At 52.8% G+C, this 26,633-nt stretch overlaps 2 protein-coding genes across 6 annotated transcripts in view; both read left to right on the top strand.

Annotated features, from left to right (window-relative positions):
• Nucleotides 1-16,641, top strand: part of SGSM1 (small G protein signaling modulator 1) — a 29,139-nt gene extending 12,498 nt beyond the window's left edge. Inside the window, exons 9-26 of one of the 3 annotated variants that reach the window (XM_042865835.1) lie at nt 270-394; nt 1,691-1,758; nt 2,185-2,345; nt 2,752-2,881; nt 3,883-4,062; nt 4,814-4,952; nt 5,445-5,509; nt 5,854-5,999; nt 6,279-6,407; nt 6,542-6,724; nt 7,863-7,934; nt 8,189-8,770; nt 8,964-9,088; nt 10,160-10,242; nt 10,424-10,533; nt 10,784-10,880; nt 11,232-11,399; nt 11,868-16,641. In XM_042865835.1, the coding sequence (XP_042721769.1) occupies nt 270-394; nt 1,691-1,758; nt 2,185-2,345; nt 2,752-2,881; nt 3,883-4,062; nt 4,814-4,952; nt 5,445-5,509; nt 5,854-5,999; nt 6,279-6,407; nt 6,542-6,724; nt 7,863-7,934; nt 8,189-8,770; nt 8,964-9,088; nt 10,160-10,242; nt 10,424-10,533; nt 10,784-10,880; nt 11,232-11,399; nt 11,868-11,956 (2,652 nt within the window). In that variant the 3' untranslated portion in view covers nt 11,957-16,641. Of the gene's footprint in view, nt 1-269; nt 395-1,690; nt 1,759-2,181; nt 2,346-2,751; nt 2,882-3,882; nt 4,063-4,813; nt 4,953-5,444; nt 5,510-5,853; nt 6,000-6,278; nt 6,408-6,541; nt 6,725-7,862; nt 7,935-8,188; nt 8,771-8,963; nt 9,089-10,159; nt 10,243-10,423; nt 10,534-10,783; nt 10,881-11,231; nt 11,400-11,867 lie in introns of all 3 variants that reach the window. The other 2 variants (XM_042865834.1, XM_042865836.1) reach the window with 2 other exon arrangements.
• Nucleotides 16,642-20,316: 3,675 nt separating this feature from the next.
• The window catches only part of KIAA1671 (KIAA1671 ortholog), a 46,787-nt gene continuing 40,470 nt past the window's right edge, over nt 20,317-26,633 (top strand). For 2 of the 3 annotated variants that reach the window (XM_042865444.1, XM_042865441.1), the window contains exon 1: nt 20,317-20,410. The gene's annotated coding sequence lies outside the window, so the exon portion shown is untranslated. Of the gene's footprint in view, nt 20,411-24,600; nt 24,825-26,633 lie in introns of those variants that run through there. The other variant, XM_042865442.1, reaches the window with a different exon arrangement.

Genomic DNA, 26,633 nt, shown 5'->3' with positions numbered 1-26,633 from the left:
TTTTTGCTTACTATATTCTAAGAAATGAAGTTAAAACTGCTTAGGCAAGGCTGTCAGGTTTGTCCCAGCTGGGTTCTCAGCCCTTTTCCAAGCCTGAGGTGTCCTGCTGTCTGCTAGGCTTTTTGTAGGCCCACTGTGGCTCCTTGCTCTTAGTGGGCAGACTGTGCTCCAGGTGTGGGTCAGCCCTGGAAGGCACGAGGTGGTGGTGCTTGCTTCTGGTGCCATCCAGGCTGCTCTCAACTCTCTCTCTCTGCATTTTCCTTCTCAAGAGAGATGATATGGAGGCCATCCCAGGCTATTTGTCCCTTCACCAAACTGCGGACATCATGGCACTGAAGTGGACCCCCAACCAGCTGATGAATGGCTCCGTGGGGGATCTGGACTACGAGAAGAGGTGACTCGACTTCTCAGTGTGCTCAAACGGGGCAGAAGGGCCAAAGGTTCCCATGGGTTTTGTGGTGGCGGGGGATGCTGTGGATGCAGCCCATCTCTGCTGGGAATGTTCAGCAAGGTAACTGGAGAAGGTTCTAAAAGGTGCCCAGCAGTGTGATTTGTTGTTCTCCTCTGTTGCTGGTTAAACTGGGAAAGTGAGAAGCTCCTGAATAAGGAAGGATATCTGCAGACATGATCAGTTCCTGGATAATAATGGAAAGGGTAACAGAGTGGGTTCCATTTTGTAGTGCTGTCTCAGCTGATCCTCAGTGTAGGTGTTCCAAATCCCTCCGATTTAACAGAGCCCTTGGGGTTCATTCCTCCAGCTGAGGACTGCTCAGGAGACAAACACATGAGCTGAGCAGCACATTACCATGCCCTTTGCCTGAGGTTGCATTATGGGCTGCTGGCATTTCTCCTGATAGCTGCATTCTTTTAACTTAACTGCTGAGTCATGGCAGGTCCTAGTTTGCCTCTAAGGAAAAGAAAAAAACAGACAACAAAAACAAAACAAAGCAAATCCTCCAGGAAAGCTGCAGCATTTAGAACATCCTTCCTTTGTCCTGGGGTAAAGATCTTCAACAAAACTTGCTGACTTGTTTATTCTCAATTCTAGCATTCTGGGGTTTGTTTACCTCTGTTCTTTTCATCTCCTCTTTCTTCTTGGCACCTGGGCCATTCCCTTATACCTGGTACCTTCCCCCTAAAATGCTGTTTCCATCTCAACACTACTTTTCTGGGTTTTTGACTCGGGCATCAGCCTAAGCTCTACTATATCCCAGTGTCCAGATGTGGCCACGGAGGAGAGGAGTCAGATGGCAAAGCACGAACCTACAAGAAGTGACTTCTTACCTTCCATGTGTTTTATGAGCTGTACTTTAACACCTTCATTTGAAGCACTATTTTGGTAAAGTGACAGATGAACCAAATCCATTTTCAGCTTTGAAACAGCACAGGTTGCTGGGGTTTATTTCCATTCCCTTGGGTACAGGAGCTGGGCAGAACTGTGGCCCAGGCTTGAGCTGCACTGTTCTGGGCTGGATTTGCCCTCACTGAGAAGCAGGGGCAGTAATTGGTTCTGGAAGGAAGCTGCCTCTTCCTCTGTGGCTTGGTGGCACTCACACTGCTGCTGGGACTCGTCTTTTCTGTAGCTTCCCCCAGAGTCAAGATAGCTGGAGGCAGGATTTGGAGCTGCAGTGAAGAGAAGCAGAGCCTGATGCATGCCTGAACTAAAGCTTGCTCTCCTTCTCTGTTCCAGTGTGTACTGGGACTATGCCATGACTATTCGCCTGGAGGAGATTGTCTATTTGCACTGCCACCAGCAAGGTAAGGCCAGAGCAGGGGCTGCTGGGGCTGTTATCACCTTGGCATTGGCACACTGGGATATGCCTGTGTGGGGATGGAATGTTTCCATTCAGCTCCAGGGCAGACGTCAGGAGCTCTGGGTGGTCGCTGCTCTGTAAATGCTTCTAGGAAATCCTTTAAATCAGGTCCTGGTTGTGGTGCTTGGCTGGAGAGGACTCCCTGTAGAGCAGTGCTCTGTGGTTTCGAGGGTTTGATCTCCCAGGCAGCGTTTCTCCAGGGTTTGCAATGGACCTAGGAAAGAATCCAAGCGAGGATTGAAAAATCTTTATTTTGCATGCCAGAAAGACAATTCCCTGAGCTTTCTTGCCTGCTTTCTTCATTTTTGGCTGGTCATGTTTCCCTCATTCATGTGCGTCTTCTCTCTGCTGTCCCTGTTGCTAATAGTAGACAGCGGTGGAACGGTTGTCTTGGTGAGCCAGGATGGGATCCAGAGGCCTCCGCTGCGTTTCCCCAGAGGAGGACACTTGCTGCAGTTCCTGTCGTGCCTGGAGAACGGCCTCCTGCCCCACGGGCAGCTGGACCCACCGCTCTGGTCCCAGCGGGGAAAGGTAGGCGCACAGAGCTGGGCTTCTTCCCTGAACCCGTGCTTGGGGGGGTTTCCTGCTGGCCGGCCCCTTGGGATGTGTCTCAGAGCAGCTCTGCTGCCCGCTGTGACTGGAGGCTGCATTTCAAACAGCACCTCATGCACCCTCCTCAGTCAAACCAGTAAAAGCGGGATGTGTTGGTCTGGTTCTCGTGGACCTTGCCATGCAGTACTGTGTGCGTAGAAGGGATGCGTAGATATGTGTTCTCTGCGTAATCCAAAGCTTGATCCAAAGACTGCTCCAGCACAGAGAACATGCAGGCATCCCCCAGGCTAACAGAGTGCTCTGGCTGGGCAGCAGGTCGGCAGCGAGGCAGCATCGCACTGCCCTGCACGGTGGGGCTTTGTGAAGAGCAGGTTTTGTTCTGTAGGGGAAGGTGTTTCCCAGGCTGAGGAAACGAAGTCCCCAGGGCTCCTCCGAGTCTGCGTCTGACAAGGAAGATGACGAAGCCACAGATTATGTTTTCAGAATAATCTACCCGGGGACACAGTCTGAATTTGGTGAGTGCGTTGGCAGGGAGCGTTTTGGGTGGGTTATACCTGGTGTATGAGCGAGCGCTGGTGGGCACACAGTGCAGATCACACCAGGGAGGAGTTCCAGAGGAGCAGGCTTTGCTTGTAGCGTTTAATTAATTGCCATGTGTTTTTATACCTTCCACTCGCCATGGAAAGCTTAGTTTCTGCAGTCCTTTCAGCAGCAGGCTTCCCTTTGGTCGTGTTTTCTTCCTCCTTCCAGGAAATGGGTGTCTGAATGGGGTCATTTTTCATCATGACACGACCACAGGGCTGATTCTCCTCTTGCTCCCACCAGGCCAAGTGCTGGTGCTGTGTTGCATCCAGCCGTATTCCTTCCAGCACACAGGGCAGAGGCAGCAGATCTCTGTGTGCTGCCAGGCTTGGCCCACCTGCCTTCACCTCCAAACACCCCCAGCAGGGAGGGGATGCTGCTGGAGTCACCAGACCAGAAACCTCTCTCTTGATGTCCAGCTGTGAAGGATCAGAACAGTGTGCTTGGCTGCAGTGCTGTGCATTTGTCTTCACTGTTCTGTAGCAGAACACCTTCATGGGTCTCTGGAAGCATCATAAATGGCTTCGTGAAGGGGAGAAACAAAAATGTAACAGAAAGCTATGAAATTTGATCAAAATCTCGTTCCATACTTTTGAGGCTAGCAGGGGGCAGTCGTATCTCCTGCCTCATCCCTGCAGATGATGAGCTTTTTCTGCCTTTGGCTGACTAACACAACCCAGTGAGTCAGATAAAAATCAAATTGAGGTTAAAATAGCTGATAGCTGGAGCTTCCTTTTGATCTACCCCTTAAAATTCTATGCTGGGGGCCAAATTTTCTGTTAAATGAGTTGTTGCTACCACCTCAGATGGCGTCATCAGTCTGTGCACTTCCTACAGATTTTCCCAGAGGGAAGTGGAACTGCATCAGTTCTTTCTCCTCTGCGAATTCTTTCCTGCTTTCATTTGTGCCCCTGTCCTGTCTCTGTGTCTCTAGTTACCATTAATGGTCATTTCCATCCATTCCTTGCGTCTGTGATCTCCATCACTGCTGGGAGAGGGAAGGTGGTGAGGACTCCAGCTGCAAGCAAGGCGGTGGTGATCCACAAATGGTCTCCAGTTCTCTCCACTGTGCCCCAACCCCCCCTGGCAGCTCGGGGAGCAGCTCAGCATCAGTGTAATGCAGCTGTTGTCATGTCTGTGCGATGCTCGCTGTGTTGTCACTTGGCAATTCCTGCAGAAGTGTTCTGTGTCACTGACCCATCAGCTCCTGCTCAGTGTGATGGAAAGGGAGAAGGCTTTAACTGGAGTATTTCTGCATTTTTCTTACCCATACTGAAGGGCAGGGGCTGCTCAAGCTCCCAGCTTGCAGAATTGAGGCCATTGCCGTAGCAGTTCTGAGTTTAAGCAGGAATTTAACAAATGACAACAAGAGCTGCTGAGCGCTCCTGCTGTTTCCCTCATCAAGATGTTCATCTCCTGCCTTGTGATTTGGGTGTTCCTGTCTTTCCCTGGAGTCTGGATGGGGTTCTGGTGTTGTAGAGATGAAGGCTTTTCCCTTCCAGTGATCCACTCCTCCTGGGGCAATGGTAGTTTTCAATCTTGTTTTTTCTCATCTTTGTGACAGCCTGTTGTCCCTGGTCTCCCTGTGATGAGGTTTGCTTTCTGCCTCAGTCAGCACTGGGTTTAAGATGAGCTTGCTGAAGGCACTGCGTTAATTAGCAGATGGTTCTATTGCTCTCTCTCATCAGTGCTCTTTGTTTCCTTCCCTTTCTCCTGAGCTCACCACTGCTGTGATCACCTGCTGCAGGCCTTGCCTGCTTGCTGGAGTCTCCTTGGGATGCAAATTGGGTGCTGCAGCTGCTGATCCTCTGTCAGCCCGACCTCAGGGCAGTGCCTGTGTCTGACTCCTCTCTCTGCCTTCACAGTGCCCCAGGACCTGATGGATACCCAGGGCCCTGGCCTCCCTCCCATATGGCAGCCCAGCACCCGCAAGTCCTCCTGCTCCTCCTGCTCACAGAGCGGCTCCTCTGACAGTGCGCCGGCCAACGGCTGCAGCCATGAGAGGTAGGAGGGCTGTGCTGCTCACTTGGGGAAATAGGAGGAAGTTTTTCACTCAGAGGGTGGTGAGGCACTGGAACAGGTTGCCCAAGGAGGCTGTGGATGCCCCATCCCTGCAGGCATTCGAGGCCAGGCTGGATGTGGGTCTGGGCAGCCTGGTCTGCTGGTTGGTGACCCTGCACACAGCAGGGGGTTGGAACTGGATGAGCATTGTGGATCTTTTCAACTCAGGCCGTTCTATGATTCTATGAAATAAGGTTGGATACAGCAGGGCTTGTAGCTCAGATTCAGTGGATAGCCAAACAAGAGCAGCTGTGCTGTAGGGGCTCTTCCAGCTGCTCTATGGCTGTGTCCTGGGTGCAGGAATGCTGCTCCCACGCTGAGCAGAGCTCCCAAGGTGCATCGGTGAAGGCAAAGCTGGAACAGTCAGATCCAAGCAGGAGGGTGAGGGCATGGGAACATTTCCTCCCCTCGCATCTAGTTTGTTTTTGTTGGCAGAGCTCCTCTGAAGCTCCTGTGTGACAATATGAAGTACCAGATCCTCTCCCGGGCTTTCTATGGCTGTGAGTACTTGTTGCATCTGTGGTGCCTTAGGACATATGCTGGGCAAGGGACAAGGTTCTGGGCTCAGGGCAGAGTGGTGCTGAGGCTGCAGGATGGTGGGGACCAGGATCAGCCTGTTGCATGTATGGCTCCATGTTCACGTGCTCAGGATTGGGAGCAGACAGCTGAATTCTGGTCTGAAGGTCAGCCTGCATCCCAGCGAGCATCAGGGCTAGTGAGAAAAGACAACGATATGCCAGCTTGTCCCAGCAGGCTTGAGAAGATCTCCAAGGACTGATCAGGGCTGTCCCCAGCCCTTCATCCTTAGTTCCCCAGGGTGAGTTTTTGCTTCTGCCTGTTGCAGGGCTGGCCTACTGCAGACACCTCTCCACGGTGCGAACCCACCTCTCTGCACTGGTTAACCACAGCATCGTGTCTCCCGACGTGCCCTGCAGTGCTAGCTCAGGACTGACTGTGGACATATGGCAGAAGTACCTGGAGGACAGCACGGTAGGGCCAGTGCTGCCAAGACACTCTCCTGAGACACAGTGGCACGGTGGTACCCTCGGGTAGCTTTGGTGGGCTACTTGTGGTGAGCCAGTAGTTCCCAAAATACCCATCTGCAGGGGCTTCAGGCTGTGCTTAAGCCCAAGTGGGGATCTGAGAGGGCTCTTGCAGTGGATGAGCATGTGGTGGTCAGCATCTGGGTGCTGGAGGTGGCCAGGATGGGGCGGTGCTTGCATCCACAGTCCTGCCTGTGTCTGTGCTGATGTGGGGCTCTTCACACAGAGTTATGAGGACCAGGAGCTGCTGCGGCTGATCTACTACGGTGGGATCCAGCACGAGATCAGGAAGGCTGTCTGGCCCTTCCTTTTGGGCCATTATCAGTTTGGGATGACAGAAGCAGAAAGGAAGGAGGTTGGTATGAGCGTGCTGCCAGCTCTGCAGCCTGGTGCACTGCATTTGTGTGCCTGCAGTGATTCCCAGCTCCGAGCATCCACGTGCCTGCCAGAGCCCACGCCATTCAGAGACCCTTTGTCCCACTGCTGCAGGCTGATGACCAGATCCGCACCTGCTACGAGCACACCATGGCAGAGTGGCTGGGCTGTGAGGCCATCGTCCGGCAGAGGGAGAAGGAGTCTCACGCAGCAGCTCTGGCCAAGTGCTCCTCTGGGGCCAGCTTGGATTCCCACATCCAGAGGATGATGCACAGGGACTCAACGATCAGCAACGAGGTGAGAGCGCGGAGGCTCAAGAGGGCTGTCAGCATGCTGCAGGGCAATGGGAGCTTGCAGCCAGTGGGTCCCGGCAGAGGGCAGCAGCCCCAGTCCTGTGGAGCATCCCTTGGTGTTCCTGGGGTCTGTGTGATGCAGGAGAAGGGCAGGGAAGGCTCTGTGCCAGGGGTGACGCGGAGGAGGAGCGGGCTGTGGGTTGGCACTGCCGCGGCTCTGCGAATCGTTCCCATCCTTGTAGCATCTCCGCTGTGGTTCTGGCTTTGTGCTCCCTGCCTGTATGGGGAACGTGTGCTGGGAGGGGAGCTGGCTGTTAATACATGCCAAAATTCACCCTTTTCCCCTCTTAACGTGAAATTTCCTGCTGTAAAACGTTCCCATGGTAATGGAGGAAAGCTGTCGCCCTTCCTCTCTCTGCCGGAGTCCCACAATGTTAGGGTGGGAACAGCTCCTGCTGCTGCTCTGAAAGCAGTGTTCTTTCTGCACTTTCTTAAAACCCCCATTGTTTCGGTGTGATGTCATTGCCATGCTCTGTACACCCAGATCTGTGGGCTCCAGAGGAGGCTCAGAGGGAACCTGTGGGGCAAAGCCCTGAGCTGCTCAATGCAGAGCCCAGTGTGTCCTTCTGTGCTTCAGCTGGGAGGCAGAGAATGGTGCTGTTGGCTTCTGGAGGTGCTGCCTGGATGGAGTCTGGCTTAAGACATCAATACTTGTCCTTTTCTTAAAGGAAAACAAGCATTAATATGCTTCGAGGGATTGTTTTATAGCCCGTGACTTCATCGTTTATGTAAACTGAGACGCTTTGCTGCCAAATTAGGACAGAGATTAGTAGAAATCTGCACTCTGAGGAGACAGCATGACCTCTGTGAAGGCCCGAAGAGAGCAGTTCAATTCAGACCCAAACACACAGCACTTGAACCGCTGTGTTGGCTTGGTCGTTGGCTTGTGAAAGGCTGAGGCCAGGTGGGACAGATCAGCAGAGCTGATCTGACATAGTTCAAATAGGAGAATTTATTGCGTGCATTTCTACCTCCCTCTTTACATGCAGAAGTGCCCACCTCTGGCATCGTGGTGCAGATGTGTCCCCTCCTCCCAGGCCCAGTGCCCTTTGCTATTTCAGTGCTTTCTCTCCCCCTTGCAGTCCTCACAGAGCTGCAGCTCCGGCCGACAGAATCACGTCCGGCTGCAAAGCGACTCCAGCTCCAGCACGCAGGTGAGCAGCAGACCTCACACAGGAGGGCGTTTGGCTGCTCCATGTGTTAGTAACGTGTTGAATCAGTGGGTTTAAATGACATTCTGCCCCATAGATTGCCCTGAGTAAAGTGTAGTTCTTGGGAGTTGGGGAGTTGGGGGTCTGGGTTATGCAAAGGCAAGCACTGATCTGCCAAGGGCGAACAGGGAGCCTGAGGGTGAGGACATCTCCAGGGGGGTTGTCCCATCCCTATGCCCAGGAATTCCCTCATGCAGGTGTTTGAGTCAGTTGATGAGGTGGAGCAGACGGAAGCAGACACTCAGCTTGAAGATGGCAAACAAAGCAAGATCCCCAATGGGACCGTCCCCAACGGCACGTGTTCCCCTGATTCGGGTCACCCCTCTTCCCAGAACTTCTCCATCACTTCGGGCTTCTCGGAGCGCAGCTTCAGCAATGAGGACAGCGCTCTGGAGACCACCAAGTCCTCAGCCAGCTCACAGGGGAGGGCAGGCGGCTCAGAGCCGGCTCCGCAGGACCTGGATGGAGCCCTGCAGGAGGAAAAGCTGCAGGGCCAGGACAGCCTGGAAGGCGAATTTCCCGCTGGTGGAGGCATGGACTTCATTTCTGTGGCTGAGAGCTCGGCGGCGGTCCTGCGTGCTTGTGATGCTGTGGCACTGACAGTGGTGGAGAGCTGGGCAGACAGCGAAGCTGAAAAGCAAAGCTTGGTGGAGAGTGAGGATAACCTCTCTGAGGAACCAGAGATGGAGAGCTTGTACCCGCAGCTGGACTCGCTGGCTGTGGCTGATCTGGCCAACAGCGAAGCATCTCCCGTCTCCTCAACAGGTGTCACCTACTCTGTAAGTATTGGTCACTGCTGGCTTTCCTTGTGAGCCTCACACCATTTACTTGCAGTCACCCCGTGCTGATCCAGCAGCTGTGTGCACAGGGGCTGTCCGGCTTCTGCCCCAAACTGCCACGTTGCTCCTTTGCATTTACACCTTCTGTTGTTTTTTCTTTGCAAACAAATCAATTTGGGCACTGTTTTGGCAGCCGGAGCTGCTGGACATGTACACGGTGAACCTGCATCGCATCGAGAAGGACGTGCAGCGGTGCGACCGCAACTACTGGTACTTCACCCCCACCAACCTGGAGAAGCTCCGCAACATCATGTGCAGGTGGGAGCTGGGTTGAGGGGTGGGCCAGGCCGTGTGGGGTGCTGGGCAGGCTGTGAGCACAGCCTGGGCCAAACTGAGGGCTTCCTGGGGCTGCCCGTGTGTGTGAATGCAGCGCAGCCCGCCTGCTCTGGGGAATGAAGCAGGAAAATTAAGCGTGAGGATCAGCCCACAAAACTCTGGTGCTAATGAGGAGCACCTGAAACAACGCAGTGGTTCGTGCCCACGCAAGGAGACAGGAGTACCTGGGTGTGTTTCTGATTCTCTTTGCTTATCCCTGTGACTAAGAGGTTGCTGTGTGACATTCACCGACTCAGAGCAGCTCCAGCTCAGCTGCTGTGGCTGCTGCAGGGGCAGCGGAGGCTAAAACATCGTTAGTCATATTGCAAATATGAGGAGAAGCTGCTGTTTCATTGGAGCTGTCACTTTATCTGGCAGCCAGAGCTGGAGATCTGTGCTGAGATGAGACTTGCGATGCAGCAGGATTTGGAAGACTAGGGGGCAGGGTGGAAAGGATTGTTTCTCTGTGCCAGCAGTGGATCGGAATCCTTTCTGAACACATTTTGTCTTGCTACCAAATATGGGAAGATATCTCTGCAGGGCTGATTGCTTCCTGGGATGCTCGGCCCAGGGAAGCAGAGCAGGCTGTGTCCCCTTGGCGTTCCCCCAGCCAAGGGGATGAATCAAGGGGCAGGGTGAGAATGGGAGATAAGTGCACGAACTCTGCCCTTTGCCCAGGCACTGCATCTTGCTGTGCTTTCTGCTTTCACTTTTCCCTGCACCTGTTCCCCATGCAGCAATCTTTGCACGGTGTTGATCTAGTGCTGTACCATGCATGACTTCCCTGAAAGTCACTACGGGAACTTAATCATTTACAGGCCAGCTGCAAGGGAGCAGAGCATGGGTGTAATGGAACAAACATGTCTGATATGCCCCAACTGCCTGCGCCCATGGGCTGGTGGCAGCTTGCAGAGCATGCCAGCATGTGAAGAATGAAGGCAGGGCACACGCCAGCAGGCAGTGGCACTGGTGTGTGGGGTAGGGGCTGATGCTGCCTTTCCTTCTCTCTCCCAGCTACATCTGGCAGCACATTGAGGTTGGCTACGTGCAGGGGATGTGCGACCTGCTGGCTCCTCTCCTGGTCATCCTGGATGACGGTGAGTGGTGGGCTCTGCCCCCTCCCCAGCACTGTGGTGGGGGTGTGAGAGGGTTGCTGGGTTACCCCTGCTGTGCCTTCCTGGCTCTGTGTGTGTGGCGTGGGAGCGATGCTCCTTTCCCTGCATGGGGCAGCTGTGGTGACATGCATGGCAACAGTGACCATCTCTCCTCCCTGTGCAGAGGCCCTGGCTTTCAGCTGTTTCACTGAGCTCATGAAAAGGATGAATCAGAATTTCCCCCATGGCGGAGCCATGGACACTCACTTTGCCAACATGAGATCTCTGATCCAGGTAGGGTGGTCCTGGCTTTGGTTTGACAGCCTCTTCTGTTCTGGGGATGGGGACTGAGAAGGGGCTGCTGTGGGGAGCAGTAGAGGAGCAGGGGGTGCTGTAAGGAGAGCCTGGGAATAACCTGTGTCAGGGCTGCAAAGGAGGGTGAAGGTGTGAAACAGAGATATGGGAGGAGAGCGATGGGAGCAGGGAGAGCATCGCTGGTGTCTCTGGTGTGCACTGATGGATTTCCTTTGGCTTTTCTTGGCAGATTCTGGACTCTGAGCTCTTTGAGCTGATGCACCAGAATGGTGATTACACCCATTTCTACTTCTGCTACCGATGGTTTCTCCTGGACTTCAAGAGAGGTGTGTCTAGGGAGAGGGACAGCTGAGACCAGTGAAGGGAGGTTGAAAGCAGGGTTTGCCATGTGTTCCTGTTTTGCTTCTCCCTGCTGGGATTGTGGCTGACTTTTCTGTCTAGATCAGAACCTGTTGCTCCAGAGTTGCTGGTGAGCCTCCAGCAGGTTTATGTCCTGCAGTCTGTCCCACCTGCTGCAGGCCAGAATGTTTGTCTCTGCAATGACTGACTTGTTCTTTGGAACAGGTTGTTGTGGCAAGAAACCACCAGCACATCTTCTGCAGTGAATGCTGTTGTGAGTCAGGCTGATGGAAGCCTGTGGCTGATGTGTGACAGTTGGGCTTTTCCTCTCCTAACAGAGCTGGTGTATGACGATGTGTTCGCCGTCTGGGAGACCATCTGGGCAGCTGCACACGTGTCCTCTGCACACTATGTGCTCTTCATAGCTCTGGCTTTGGTGGAAATGTACCGGGACATCATCTTGGAGAACAACATGGATTTTACAGACATCATCAAGTTTTTCAATGGTATGGTTTGTATTCTGTTGGGATGAATTTGTGGCAGCTGCTCAGAGGTAGGCAACACGTCTGGCTGACTGTAGACAGTCATGTCCTGACTGCACTGGTAAATGTTGAAAAAGAACAGTGTATGTTGTGTGAGGCTGATATTTGGAACGTGGTGGTAAAGGGGTCACTTGCTTCTGAGGAGTTCAGACAGTGCCTGGGGAGCCATCCTTGGCCACAGCCTGCATTACCTGTGCTTGAAGGCAGCTGTGAGCATAGGTTGTGCTTCCTGCAGGCTCACAGTGAGGTGAGCTCTTTAATAATGGCCCTTCAGAGTCAGGAGTCCACAAGGGCTGGTGCCTGGGAACTTGGCTGTGAATTCACAGCTGCTGCCTGGAGCTTGGCTGTGGGGCAGAAGAGGACCTGGGGTTCCTCAAATTGCTGGGCACTTGGGTGTAGCCTCTGTGTGGGTTCCTTCTGTCTGTGTTCCAGAAATGGCCGAGCGGCACAACACCAAGCAGATCTTGAAGCTGGCTCGAGACCTTGTGTACAAAGTGCAGACTCTGATCGAGAACAAGTGAAGGACCTGGGGAAGACGAGGCATCCAGACAGAGAGCTGGGACTCCCCTCCAATGCTTCCTCTCCCTTTTTCTTGACGTGCCACACCAGTGGAAGTGAGGTAGTTGGCCACACGCTGCTGTCTGAACTGGCAGTACCCATCGCTCTGCAAGTGCTGTGCTCAGTGTTAGGGCCGGGGGCTCCGGTTCAGATCTGCACAGCGTTCTCCAATGACTTAACCAAAGATCTGTACAATTGTGTTGCATTGCTAGGGACTTGTTTTGGAGGTAGGGCCCGGCAGCCGCTTCCTGGCCCTGCTGCAGTGAAGGTGCAGCACTTGGTTACCACCCCAACTGCAGAAGCAGTTGCCAGCATCCCAGGTCAGCGCTGGGGATCTGGGAGAGCAGGGCTGCCAGACCCAGGCTCTGCAGCCTTTGTTTTGAGGAAATAAAGCTGCTTCCTTCCATGGCCATTACCCATGGTGTGGAGAATGCAGCCAGCCCTGCGAGCCCAGGCAAGACAGGGATGCTGCCAGCACTCAGTTTCTTACTAACATCTGAGGTTCTGCCAGTAGCAGAGAGGGACTTCGATCACAGAAATTCCTCTTCTTTTGATCTTGTCCCTTGATGCATAGCATCCCCTTTAGTATTTTTAGGGCTCTGCTCTCTCCCTTGGATTTTTACATTGTTTCTTACTATGGTATCTGAGCACACAAGAGTTTTGTCTGCAGATGGATTTTTGGAAGAGCTCCAAATTCAGCATTGGGTTTCTCTTTCAAAGTTCAGCCTCTGTAATGCCTCTGAACACCGAGATCTGCTCCTGGCCTTGTCTGGGATCTCCAGACACCAGGTTTTTGTACCTGCCTTATTCTAGCTGCTTGTGTTAGGGGCCTGCTCTCCTGCCTGTCCTTCTGCAACCCACATTAGGGCAGAGCTCCTTGAAAGGCAAGTGGGAGCTCCTGACCTAGTGGCTGTCCTGACTCCCCTCTGAAGGTGCCTGTCTCTTCCTCTGTTAGCTGGAAGAGTGGCTGCTTACAGCTGAACGGTGCAAATGGTCCCTCTGGTGCCTGCAGGTTTCTGTGTGCTTATGGGGCTGCTCGGAAAGCCCCCTGAGCCCACTGAAGGTCTCCAGTTAGATTGTGGTGGGCTGCTTTTACCCAGTGTCTTTGAGTGGTCTTTGCTTTTGGAAGATGCATTGCAGCCACCTTTCCTGCAGTGGCTCTCCAGCATCGCAGCCCTGGAGCACGCTGCATGAAGTGCCTCTGTAGCACTGCCAGCACGGGGCTGAGCGTCTGTGTCGTGCAATGTCTGCGGTGTGGATTTGGATTTGGATTCATTTCTCAACTCAGGTAAAAAAAAAAAAAAAAAAAGGAGGAAAAAAAAAAGGAGGAAAAAAAAAAAAAAAGAAGAGGTGTTGGTGATGGGAAGGTCTGTCTCAGCCAGAGAAGGCTTTGCCATGGCCACAGAGAGCTGTCTGGAATGCAGGGGAGATGCTGGGCTGGAGCTCTCTGTAAGGGAGTTTCTCTCAAGTCTGGCTGCAGAAATATGTGTTCCCCTCCCTGTGATGTGTGCGCTCTGCCCTCCACCCCTCTGGGCAATAGGGCCCTGCTCTTCTGCTGGAGAGCTGCTCGCCAGAAGGGAAAAAGGGCCCTTCCCTTCTTCTGTGGAACGTCTGTCTGGGCCGACTGTGCTCCGTAATGACTTACGGCATGTGTTAGATGTTGCTTGCAGAAAAAGGACAGGCAGACAGCTGCAGAGAGAAAGCTTCAGGAGAGTTCTGCAGTGAAGGAGTTTGCAGTGTGAGCAAATCAGCCACAGCCATCCTGCAGTGCCGGGATGCAGAGGTTGCAGGGAGCGGCGGTGTGCACCGAAATCTGCAGGAGGAGGAGAGCAGCTGCAGGTTTCCATGCCAGTCTCTTGCCTTTGCTCAGAGCAGAGCTGGATGCTTGTGCCCCTCCCAGATTGTTCCTCTTCTCTCTGGGTCTTGGGGTAGATGAGCGTCCGCCTGCGTGGCCACTTCCAAAGGGGAAGGGGAGTGCTCTGCCCCATCCCCTCCAAAGGACAGGAGCCACTATGTAACTTTACATGATCCTGACAAGCAGCATCGCTGACCCTTTATCCTTCATGCTTCTGGTTTTTCTTTTCTTGGTTTTCAAACAAAAACAGCCAAGAAATTCTGCACAATATTTGCTGTCCGTGTGAACAGAGTGTCTTTGGGCCACTCGATAGCAATGTTTGTTTTGTTTTTTTGAATAACTTTTGGGGAGGAAAAGTATTTATTGATTGTACATTCCTGTGTGTCTGTGTGCACTGAAGTGTGTGAGCGTGCGTTGTGATGCAAATGGAGATGTATCTTTTCAATGTTGCCAACATATCTTGTAAATGTTTACCAGAGAATAGTGTCTATATATTATATATATATGGTATAGAGAGAAAATATATGAATTAAGTGGGTTATTTTTTGAGAAGGGAGAAGAAATGTGTTGCTTCAAAGAACTGTGTGGTGTCTTTGCAGCTGTCCCGTGCTACACCCCCATCCCTGTGCTGGTGTGTGCAGAGGCACTGCTGTCCCCAAACCTTGGCTTGAGTTTAGCTCTGATTTTCCAACTGTGGATAAGAAGGAAAAATGGAGCGTGGGGGGGAAGCTCTGTTTCAACTCACGTGGGCAGAGCTGTGCAGGGCTGTGTCTGCCCTGGGTTGACATGAGTGCACAACGCAGAGCTGGGCTCTGCTGTGACTTGCAGAGCAGCTGGATAGTCCAAAGAATACAGCCAGCCAGGTTCTGTGTCAATGGCTACTAAAGTCACTCTCCTTTGCAGCTGAGCGAGGAGCAGCCTGCTGCAGGGCTGCCTGCCCTTATACAGCCATCCTGTCCGGCTCCTCGGATGAGGAATTCTCCATCCCAGCAGCACCCTGAGCTGTGATTCGCCCCATGCGATGGCTGCAAAGCTGAGGGCTGGCCTTGTGCTCCCCAGCTCTGAGCAGCTGCAGTGCTGCGGGTTGCATTGCCTGCTGCTGGAGCTCAGCTCGCAGCTGATCCCAGTGCATTTAAGTGCAGTGTTTGGATCCTGGCCTGCTTTCCTGCACTGAGTGTTTCCGCTGCTAAATAACTCTTAGTACCCATCTCTTTCAGTGTTGCTGATGTGAATGCTATGTGAGTCGTCTTTGTTCCTAAGTGAGTGATTTTTTAGAGGAGTTTTGCTGCGTTGGGTGTCTGAATAGCTTTGCTTCTGACATTTTTCATGAGGATTGAGAGAGATTTTTGCCTGGGAGCATCCTGCTGCTTCCCTGTTCTGCTCCCATGCAGAATGTCCCTGAACTCCCACCCACAGCCCTCACTGTACCCACAGTGTGAGGATCAGCAGTGCTTTCCCCATCCCTATAAATCCTACACAGGTGACCAGGAGCAAGGTCACAGAATGAGACTCTACTTTCTACCTTCTTACTTTACTCACAGTTAAGCAGCTGGATGGCCAGTTTTCCTTTCTTCCCCAATTTCTCTGCAGTGGGAGCAACAGTCCCGGGCTCAGTGCTGCAGACCCCACTGTTCTGCCTATGGCAGAACCCTCTGCTCCATGTGCCCACGGCAGTTTCCTCATAACACTTGTCCTATGTCTTTGTTTGGGAATTTTCACTGGTCCCAAGCAGTTCTGAGCACATTATTTTTTGGCATTCTAATGTTGCATGAGCACCAATTGGTGGTGGAAGAGCACAATCTGCAGATGGAGCGACAATTTCTGGCAAGGTGGACGTCGTGTAAGTCCCACCAGAACCTGATTTCAGAGCTCTGTTGTAAAGATGTTCAGATATCCTCAAGCTGATGAAATGCCACTTAGTGCCATGTGCTGTTTTGGGCACTCAGGTATCCTTGCTCAAGGTCACTGTCCTTGCTGTTTGCACACACTGCTGATGGGGACACCTGACGTCCCTGTGGTCCACCATTTCACTCACCAGGTTTATGTTTATGGCACTGTGGGCCAAAGCTGAAATTGTTTGGGAGCTGCAGCTTCCCACGGCCCGGGGTGCTTGGGTTTGTTCTAAGCTGTGGCTGACCCTTGAACTTCCTGGAGAATGCACCCTGTTGGAATAGCTGTCTTGTTCTTTCAGTGTGCTCTAATTTTAGATGAACGATAAGCACGTTTCACCTTAAAGTCCAGTTCAGCCCTTTAATAACTTCCTTTTAGAAACTGATTTTGCACATGGGAACCGAGCAGGGACAGGCAGAGCTGTGCCTGTGGGTCTGAGAGAGCCTGGGGGCACAGAGCCCCTGCATGGGGACGGTATGTTGTGTAGGAATGGGAGAATGCTGAACGGGGGAACTCCCAGGAAGGGGAAAACCCACCTGGGTGACACCTTAGGCCCACAGTTGTCACCTCCCTTGTGCTGGGACCCCTGGGGTGTGAATGTCTGAATGGAAGTGGTGTGCCAGTGTCAGACTTCGTGTTGCCCTGCACTGATTGCTGCTTTTCCATGTTGGATGCCATTTTGGTCTCTGGGAGTTGCTCTATCTGAGGTTAACGAGCACTATAGCTTTTAATATATTTGTAGAAGTGCTGCTAATGTTCTTAGATGATTTAAACTCCACACTGTGGTGTAATATCTGTTTTATATTATTTTATTCTTCCTTTTTCTTTCTTTTTTTTTTTTTTTGGTACTGTAAACTGTTCCTTATTGTTGTTCAGAAAGAAAAATTAAAGCTCTATTCTCTATGGTTGATGTATTTTCCAGTTGCTGAGCCCGGGCTGTCCTTTGTGCTCATGAGCCCATCCCCAATCCCCATCTGAAGGTGGGGAGGGGGCAGCTGGGTGGGCAGCATAGCAGTCGTGGTGCCTTCCTGCTGCAGGTAAGGGGGTACTGCAGGCGTTCAGTGCCCCCCATGGCATTGTGCTCGGGCACAGAATGGCAAAATAGGTTTGTATCAGCCTGCATTTGAGTGTCTCAAGCAGAGCAACACGCTGCTAAAAATGGGATAGAGGAGAAGGCAAGATCAGGTGCTCGCTCCAGATTCCTGCTTTTACGTACTTATGAGAAGAGGCTTAATTAAATAAAACCTGGTATTTAATTAATCCTTAATATGTTTGCTTCTTGGGGCATGTTTGCTCTAATGGCACAGCACCAGTTTTCAGTGCAGGCTTAATTGATTGCAGAACTCACAGCGAAGAACTTCAAAGGCTGACGAAGACGCTCCCCAGACAGACACAGTTTGGAAACCGTCAGGGTGAGATTCCACCAGTCCTTGTGAACGTGTTAATTACCTGATATTAATTAGCAATCTAATCACCAGAGACCAGGTCCTCGGCGTGCAAACATGCTCTGTGTGCATTGAGAGGAAGGAGAGGTAAACCCCACACTGCTCAGATGGAGGGGAGTAAGTGATCCTGTAAGTGAATGCCTTTAGTTTTTAATTTTGGATGCTTCCTCCCAAAAGTTGCAGGGGAGCAGCAGATTGGGAGCAGCATTTCGGGCTGCAGGCGCAGGAGCAAAAGGAGATGAGGCTCAGAGCTGCTTTTGGAGCTGCTGCCTGGGTCGGCCCTGGGGTAGAGCGGTTTATTTGAGCCTTTATTTGTTGAGCAAATGGCACCGAGATACTCGCCTTTATCACTTTGATGAGCAGTGTGCTGTTGTTGGCTGCTGTACAGCAGCTCGGGCTGAGCTCTGAGTCACTCTCCTGCCTGGGAAAACAAAGGCCAACTCCCAGGAATTCTGCTTCCCGTCCTTCCAGCACAGACCCCATTCTGTGTGCTGACAGTGGGCTGGGGCTGCTCAGCCTTCCCAGGCCTTGCAGTGCTGAAGGCTTGTACCACTGCAGAACCTGCACCTGCTCTGATGCAATAAAACCTCAGTGATGGTGTGACCTCCAACAACCCTTCCTGACTAGAAGAGCATTGTGCACACAAATTAAATGCTTGATTATCCTTGTTTTTCTGTCAAGGATTTCTGGCTGTGGCTGCTTACAACTGTAGGATCAGGCAGGCCTGGCAGCTTCTGTCTTGCCTAAATTCTGTTTTCCTGGAGACATTTGGGTGCTGAGGGCAGTGACTGCATGGGTCTACAGGGCTGATCTCTGAAGTGCTGTGGGCATCCTGTAATGCTTGTCCCCAGACCCAGCAGAAGTGTTTTCCATGCCTGCAGAACGGGATGGGTAACTGGGGCAGGGAGGGATGGTGCCCTTGCTCCTTGCAGCCACATCAGTGAGACTGGCGAGGACCTGCAGCACGTGGAGGTGACAGGAGCAGGCTGCTGTCATGCAGTGTCACCTCGAGCTACTGCTGTTGCCTGACCCCTGCGTGCAGGAGCAGAGTGGTCTGGCACTCACTGCACATGGCATGTGCACTTAACTCATTTCTCCACTGCAGGGCTCTGACAGACTGTGTGAGAGGTTGCAAAGTGCTGGAGCAGCCCTGCTGCTGCATGTCTGCCGTTTGCTGTTCCGTGCAGCTCCTCATACCCTGAGAGGTAACTGTGCTGTAGAGAGGAGCAGCAGAGGCATTGCCCACCTGGGAACGAGCCGAGCTACTGTGAGCCAGCAAATCTGCCTGGCAGAGCCTTCTGTTAGTGCTGTGGCAGAGAGTGTTAGTGTTATAGAGATGACAGCTTCTCCAGGTCTGTCATTTCTCTCAAGTATGAGCACTCCTTCACTGTACACTGCTTGCTTATCATTGCACTGACAGTATTGGTGAAAACATAAACCAAAGGTCCAAAGCTCAAACATCTGCGTGCATTGGGTCCGGCAGTGTCTGCTATCGCCATCCACACCACAGTGTGGAATTACAGCTCTAATTTATGTACATGGGGTGACAGAGCAGGGCCCTGCGTTTAACTCTGCCCCTAGATTGCGGTTAACTCCAACTTCTGCTGGTAAATGCATAGAGAGAAGAGCTGGGAGAGGCTGGAGATGGGGAGGGAGCATCAGCTCATAGAATGGCTTAGGTTGGAGGAGACCTTAAAGATCAGCTGGGTGCACGGCTTGGCAGTGCTGGGGAACACAGCTTTCTGCAACAGCCCTGCAGGTCTCAGGGGCTCCTCTCCATGCCAGACCCACACTGCTCCCATAGGGCTGTTCCCCAGGCTGTGTGAGGGTTGGACACGGCCCCTCCAGCCACGCACAGAGGCTGCTGGGGAGAGCTTTGTGCTCCCACTGCAGCTCTGCATCCCGCGGGAGCAGCCCGGCCTGCTGGGACACGAAGCATGGGGAGTGCTGTGGCTGCTTTGTAGTTCAGCTCCCTGGGCGTGCTGAGGTTCCTCCTCATGGTGGGAAAGGAAGCAGCAGCTCCATGGGAAGGTGTCTGCTCCCCTTGAAGTCGCCCATTTCTACGCAGCCCCAGGGCCTGGCGTGGCCAGCTCGTCTCCAGCAGCACTGCGGTGTGCAGGTGTTTGTGGAGGGCGATGCCATCCCGGTGGCTGCTGAATAACCCATCCGGATATCTCGGTGTTTCACATTGCTTTCTGAAGCCCCCTGTGCTAGAGCAGAGGTTCCTAAAAGACCTCGAAGAGATGAGGAGCAGAACACCCTCTGTGAGCACTTCCATGGGGAGGGGATGGGGTGCAGAGCTCTGCATTCACGCAGCTCTTGCAGGGCCAGAGCTTTGGCTGCTGGAGCTTTGCCTGGCCCATCCCTGCTCAGCACAGCCACGGCAGCTGAGGTGGCCCAAGGAAGTCACTGCCCTCAGACAGCTCGGGAAGGGTCATGGAGGGATGAAGCAGCCTCGGGGCTGTGCAGTGCAGCTTTGCACTCGTGTGTCCCGCGGAATCTGCAACTCCTGGCACCAGGGAAAGCAGCACGGCCATGGGGGGCACGCCGGCATCAGCGGCTCTGCGGGAGAAAGCTCTTCAGTGGAGGAGAGCTGCGCCTCAGTGCGAGGGGGAACGCCGCTTAGTGTGAGGGACACAGCTCTTCCTCAAGCTGAGGAATAAGGAGAATAAGGGAATAAGGAGATCCCCCCCCCGAGTCTGAGCGCAGCCCTTCTCGGGGCGGGGCCGGGACTCGAACCCGCGTGCTCCCCACCCACGGCCGGCGCCGCGCCCGGACCACCGGGTGCAGGTGGAATGGGGGCGGGGCGTCCCGCGAGCAATCGCCCAATGAGGAGGGAGAAGCGAAGCCCCGCCCATCCCGGCGGCTCCGCGCGGTCGCCGTAGCAACAGCGGCGCTTCCCGCGGGGCCGGGTCGGGCTGCGCGCGCCGCGGTACTGACGCCGGGCGGGGGAACGGGACGAGACGGGACGCGACGGGACGCGACGGGGCCGGACGGGCGCGGCCCTCCCCCGCCTCCCGCCCCGCCCCGCCGGGCACTCCCGCCGCTCCGAGCAGCCCCCTCGGGCAGAGCGGCGCGGGGGGCGGCTCCGCCCCGCTCCGCCCCGTCCCCGCCCCCGGCTGGGTGGGGGTGTCCGGCCGTGCCCGGGTGTCCGCCGGGCGGGCCGTGCGTGGGCCGAGCCTCGTTCAGATTCGGTTGGCAACTTTCCCGCGGCGGACCGGAGCCGGGTGAGTGCGGGCCGGGGGTTACGGGCGGCGAGGGAGGGGGCGGCTCGGGGCTTTGCTCTGCCCGCGGGGTCGCACGGCGCAATGCTGCTTTATCCCATTATATGGCAAATGGTGGGCGATTCTCCTGGCGGGCGGAAGAGGTAAAGTGTGTTTCCAGGGTAACCGTGGGGTTGTTCGGCTGTTCGGCCTTAGGGAGTGCCGGCGGTGTTTCCTCCTCGTTGGAAGGCGTTGCGGCTCTCGGTTGTAGCAGCGGCACAAAATTTTGTTGTGGTTTGGTGACATTGTAGGGCGTGGTAGGGAAACGGGCAGCGTGCGGTGGCTATGCTGATGGAGTTGGCAGGCGGCTTCAGCCGGGGATCCAAAAAAGCTTTCAAGAATGTCTAAACTTTTTTTCCTCGCCATCTTCTGTAGGGTTTTCCTCACTGCGTCTGGTGGTTTTTCGTGTAAAAATAGCCAAGAGGATGCATTAGCAAGTAGATCTACTGAGCCCTTCTGCTTTAGAGCCATTAAGGAGGCCAGCAGCTGCTTAAATTGATGCAGCCCACGGTTCACCTGTGATGGTTGCGTGGTTTGTTGGGGATTCACCTGTCAGCCTCAGTATTTTCCCTTTCAGACCGTTCTCCACGCTGGTTCCCGGTGTGAGGTTGGAATTCCTGTGTGGCCAAAGCACTCCGATGGTTCCTACCTGGTATCAGTGTGCTGGGGGAATCTCTGAGGTCTGATAATTAAGCACTCGGTTCCCTTTGTCCGTTGCTGTATTGCAAGCTGTGGGGAGCAACAACATTCCCTTTCCTTTCTTCTTTTCCATGCCGTTTCCAGCCATGTACAACATTGTGCCTCTGGATGTGACCCCTCTGTGTCTGAAGGCTGCCAGCAGCAAGGAGCACGGTGTTCCTGAGCAGTCCCAAAGGGTGCAGCAGATGTGTGCCATGGGTTCTGGGTGCAGGGATGTTGGCACACACACAGTTGTGCCAGGCTCTGCTCGGTCGCTGCTTGTGTCCCTGGCTCTCTTTGCAGCTGACCTTGGCACCTCCCTTCCTTTTCAAACGCGGTTGGTGACTGCAGAGTAAAAAATGAGCTTTCTCCATGGTGAGAATGCGTTGCTGTGCGCTGCCTCGTCCTCTCCTCAGGATCGGTCTGTGCTGGAGCTATGCTCACAGGGCTCTCTCTCCTGGCAGCTTTTCCCATTGCCATCACAATGAAGCTGGTGCAGCTCCGTGTTGTTTCCCTGCTGCCCATGAGTTCTCTGGAGCAGTAAGGGAGCGTCCCATCGGTGCTCTGAAGCTGGTAACTGCCTTGCTGGCCTGGGGATGTGTCCTTTGGCAATGGCTTTGTAACGCTGCATGGATTTATACAGCCCTGCCTAGCAGAAGGGGTGCATGTGCACATGAACGACTAAACGCAGGATTTAAGTGTTTGACTTCCATGCAGTGCTGCTGTCCTTTCCGTGTTTCCAAGCTATTGCTTTCTATGGGACGTTTTCCTGCAGGAGGATGTGAATAACACTGGTTGGAAGTCTCTTTCACTTTTGTAGCTTGGTGCACTTCCGAGATGCTGTTGGTAGGGAAATACTCAGAGTCTTCCCGCAGTATTTCTTAACACAGGTGCTGTGTTCTGAGGCTTTTTGATTCCTAGTAGCAAGCAGCTTTTGGGAGGAAAACTCTGTGTCTATTCGGTGCTTGGAGGCGACGTTCCGGAGCAGCTCGCCTTGTGTGCTGTGGGCTGTTTGCAAAAGCTGGGCTGCAGTGAGCTGCTCTGTCCTGCAAGCCTGGGCATGAGGCTTGCAGCGATGCCATGAGCACAGCCCGTATCACTTCTCCACTTGATGCACGAGGGGTGACGAGAACTTAGGGGTGTTGCAATCTTTTAGTTGTGTTTCTTCTTGGTTTTTTTTTTTTTGGTTTTTTTTTTTTTGGTTTGTTTTTTACATAGGAATCATCCAAAGACATCCTATAGGAAAAGCCACGATCTGCTTGCTTTTGTATCAGTGTCTCTCGAAGCAAGGGTTCCCTGTGCTGGAGGAGCACATGGGGGCAGCGCGGGTGTTCCCGCAGGAGCAAACTTCAGCCTTTGGAACGCACTTGGGTTTAATGGCTCTGACAGCATCGCTGGGAGCAGCCCTTGCTGAACCCTGGGTGCACCTGTGCCCTGTGCAGCACCGTGCGTGGGCTCGCTGTGCTTCCTGCTGCTCTGCTTGGGGCTGAGGGATGCTGTAAATAGCAGCTGAATTCCTTTTTATGTTCTTCATCCCCGTGCTAGGTGTGTGCGCGTTGGCTCTGGGGGAAATCTGGGCTCCTGAAAGCCAATTACAGAGCTGCTCATTAGAACGTCTTATCAGCATTAACTGCCCCAACTTTCCATTCTGAGCTAGCATAAAGCTGTGGCGTGCCTGGAAGGAGATAAATGTTGGACTTGCAACAGTGTGAGCACTGAAAGCTTCTTGCTCTTGTAATGATTGTGAGTCAGGATGATCGTTAGCTTGCTGCAACAAGTAGAAAAGATAACCAAACCTGCAGCAATTGGATTATCTGCCTGGTTTTCACTGAGAAGGGGAAAAAAAAAAAATGACATGGGTGCGCTCCAGAAGTTTCCCTAAGCAGGGAGGGTACAGAGCATGCTTTCCTTAAGCAGGTCGTGCAGCGGGCGGGCAGCTCCAGCTTTGTGCGGCTCCTAATTGTCTGGGTGCAGAGAATGAGTGTAAGGCTCAGCGTGGGGCGGTGGGAGATGAGTGCGTTCCCAGGCAGAGCAGCCCTGGGCTCGGGGCAGCGCCGCAGCTCTGACCCACTTAGCAGCGCTCCTCAAAGCGGCCACGCGCTGCTGCAGGCAGCTCGGGTGCAGCAGAAGGGGAGGAAAAGAAAGCAGCTCTGTTGGGTTCAGGCTCAAATGCTTTGGTTTGGTGCGTTGTTGACTTGTGTGAAAGCATAGAGTGCGTGCATGTGCTTTGATGCAAACCGAGATGTTGCTGTAGACATCAGCCCCGTGTTTATGTTTTCATAGCGGCTGTTTTCTGCTCCCGGTACGAAGCACACGCGCTTTGCTTTTCCTCCTGCTGTAGGAATAGGGAGGTCTTTCTGTGACGCCGATTAGAATTTGAAAGAGGCACACAGGGATTGAGGTCTGTCCGTCTTCCTCTCTTCCAGCGAGCTCAGGCTGCAGCTTGGATTCACGCCTGGCTGCCGTGCCGGCAGGGTTCATGCGGTCCCTCTCGGTAGGAGCGAGCTGTGCCAGCACCCAAGAGGGTGTTTGTGTGCTGCTCAGCCATACAAGGCTTTCGATGGACAAAGCTGCCTCATCCGGAACGAAAGCATTTCAGCCCAGTAAAGCCACGATACATTTGAAACAGAGTTGGAATTTTTGGCCGCAGTAATCGCGTTTGATTTTCAGGAGAACAGTCGGAGCTCTTCTCTGAGCAGAACGAGCACAGATGCCTTTCTGAGACGGGCATTCCTCTGAAGTTGTGCAGTTCAGCTGGTTTCTTCCTTTATTTGGCGGCCTGGCAAGCAATGTTGTTTTTGTTGTTTGTTGTCAGGCAGTGCTCTGACTGTAACAGCGCTTGTAAATGTGGGCTATTAGTGTGATTTGCACTCAGAATATTTAAAGCAGTCTAATGGTTACCTATGTATCACCCTGTTCTCACAGTACAAGTACGCAAATCACAGAATCACAAAGGCTGAAAAGGACCTCTAAGGTCACCCAGTCTGACCATCAGTGTTGCCTGCTAGTCGTGTCCCAAAGTGCTACAGCCACCCTTGCCTTCAACACCCTCAGGGACAGTGACCCCACCACCCGATGGGCACAGAGATTTCCTTTTTCCATGTCCTGTTCCGTCCTGCAATCACAGCAGCATTTAAGAAAATAGATGCCTTGGCTTAAGCAATGAATCCAAAGCGTTTCTAAAACATGTTTGAGCGGATCTATCCTGTAATTCCTACTAGGCAACTTGCAGTTTACATTCCTCACAAAAGGCAGTTTTTTTGTTGTAAGAGATGACTTCTCACTCAACTGGACGGGCTGATGGATGTTTTCTTGTCTTCACCCGTAGCTGTGCTTGACTCACCCATTGGAAAGACTCGTCCGTAGCTACAGGTCAGCATTTAGCGAAGGTCAGGGAGGCCAGTTTCTGCATGGTGAGCATTATGCTAATTCGGCTGTTAAACATATTGGAATTGTGCTTCCTTTTGCTTCTGCAGCGCTTGCAGATTCCATCGGAGCCTCTGCTCGGCGCTTGGAGTGCTGAGGGTTGGTCTGGGCTGGGAGAAGCGTCCTTGTAACCACGCAGCTGCCAGTCTTGGTTCATCCCCATCTAGTCTGGTGTTGGTGTCCTGCTTACATGTGAAGAGGAGCTGAGGGAGGCTGAAGCCCAGCATAACATGGAATATGCATTTTTTCTTCCTGGAAGACGCTTTTAATTGAGGTAAAAGGCTGGGATAGCTGTAATGATTCAATTCACTGAGCAAGACATGCGGGGATGTGGATGGAAGCAGATGTGTAACTCAGGTCCAGCTGCTGACCATCTCTTACAAACAGTATGGAGCCTTTTCTCTTTTACTTAGTCTTCAGTTGTAGGGAGGGGGATGGATGTTGTTTCCTAACCAGCATGTTTACTGCCTTTTAGAGATTATTTGTGGTGTGTTAAAACATACGCAGCACGTCTCTAATGTGGTGAATGTGGGTAATGTTGAATTTGTTGGTACTGGACTGTTGCACATGAGGTGAAACAAAGTTGATTTTGAATCCTTTTTTTGTATGGTAGATACATGGTTGATGGGGATGATTTGTGTGCAAGCCTGGCTCTGTAAGGAGCAAGTTGCTATGTTTTCAACTTCTCTCCAATGTTTTCTGCTCAGCTCCACTCCTTGCGTTGGAGATGTAACAGCTTTAATTCCAGGCTGATGGACATTCAGAATGTTGCCTTTATTGATGCTGAAAATGGTTACTCTAAGGTTAAAAAAAAAAAAAAAAGCCATTTCTTCTGTTCAGCTTGGCTCTAGAAATGGTTGCACTTTTATCTGTGTTATGTCCCTCCTAATAACAAATTGCTCCTGCTTAGAGCCCCTTCATTCTGGATTTTGCTTGCTGCTGTAAAACCTTTATAAAGCATGACCATCACCTGCTGCTGGTGTTGGCTCCTTGAAGTGCTGAGATAACTCCTGTGTGGAACCTCACATCTCAGCATCCTGATAATTGCACTGGTTCCACCAGGTCTCAGCGCTGATAGAGCATGGAACAGTCTGTGAGTGTGGCAGGGGCACCAGCAGCCAGTGTTCTGAGAACATCTTCACCACTGCAGACTAAGTTGGACACTGGGCAGTTTTGGGCAGGTAGGCCAGGTCCTCCCATCCTGTCTAATTGCTTTCTGTTGGCTCTGGTTGTCTGTAGGTTTGGCTGGGAAGTCCCTGGCGTTTTCTCCCTCTCCATCACCTCCATGTTCTCAGTGCTGCCACGTCAGCGTAGTGTTGTTGGCTCTGCTGCTCTTTTTTTTCCCTCTCCACTCCAAATTGTTAAGAGTTTATGTGTCTGAGCTGTTGACTTTCAGTTCGTGGGTTATTTTTCTCTCTGTGTTTTCTTGAGCATATAAGGAGATGGAGGGGATTGCTGTAGTCATAGAGCTTCTAGATAGCATGTTGGCTGGTAATTCATTGCAGGCCTCAATTTTCCATGTAATGGCATGTTTCTGAGGAACAATGCTCTCTAATGATGAGGTATTGTTATTGCTCGCTTAGAATGGGTACAGCTGTGTTACAGTTTTGTTATCTTTAAGACAGGAATTCCTACTATGGTCAGAAAGAAAGCTGGAAGCCATTCCTTAGTTATGGGTGCCCCATCCCTGGAGGTGCCCGAGGTCATGGGTGGGCCCTGGGCAGCCAGAGCTGGGGGGCAGCCAGCCCATGGCAGGGCTTGGAACTGGGGGATCTTCATGGACCCCTCCAACCAAAGCTGTATAATTGGTGTTAGAGGAGGACAGCCCAATAGTGAGGCCCGTGCTGGTGTGGTGCAGCTCCTCCTGCTGTGATGCTTGGGATGAGTATTTGGGGTTGAATACAGAGCCCTGTTGACCAGGCTTGGTGATGTGCTCATGTCATGAGTAACAAACATCCAAAGGGTGGAATGGTGGACTGAATGGAGAAATTGCTACTGGGCAACTGAAGGAGGATGCGTTGTTAGAAGCAAAACGTGGAGCTGCTGAGCACAGCGTGTGTTTGCAGGAAAACAAATGGGGAAT

The sequence above is a fragment of the Lagopus leucura genome, unplaced genomic scaffold, assembly GCF_019238085.1.
Source record: "Lagopus leucura isolate 7727_CA_CO unplaced genomic scaffold, USGS_WTPT01 Super-Scaffold_806, whole genome shotgun sequence".
In the NCBI taxonomy this organism is placed as follows: Eukaryota; Metazoa; Chordata; class Aves; order Galliformes; family Phasianidae; genus Lagopus; species Lagopus leucura.
This window is presented reverse-complemented; position numbering and strand designations above follow the sequence as displayed.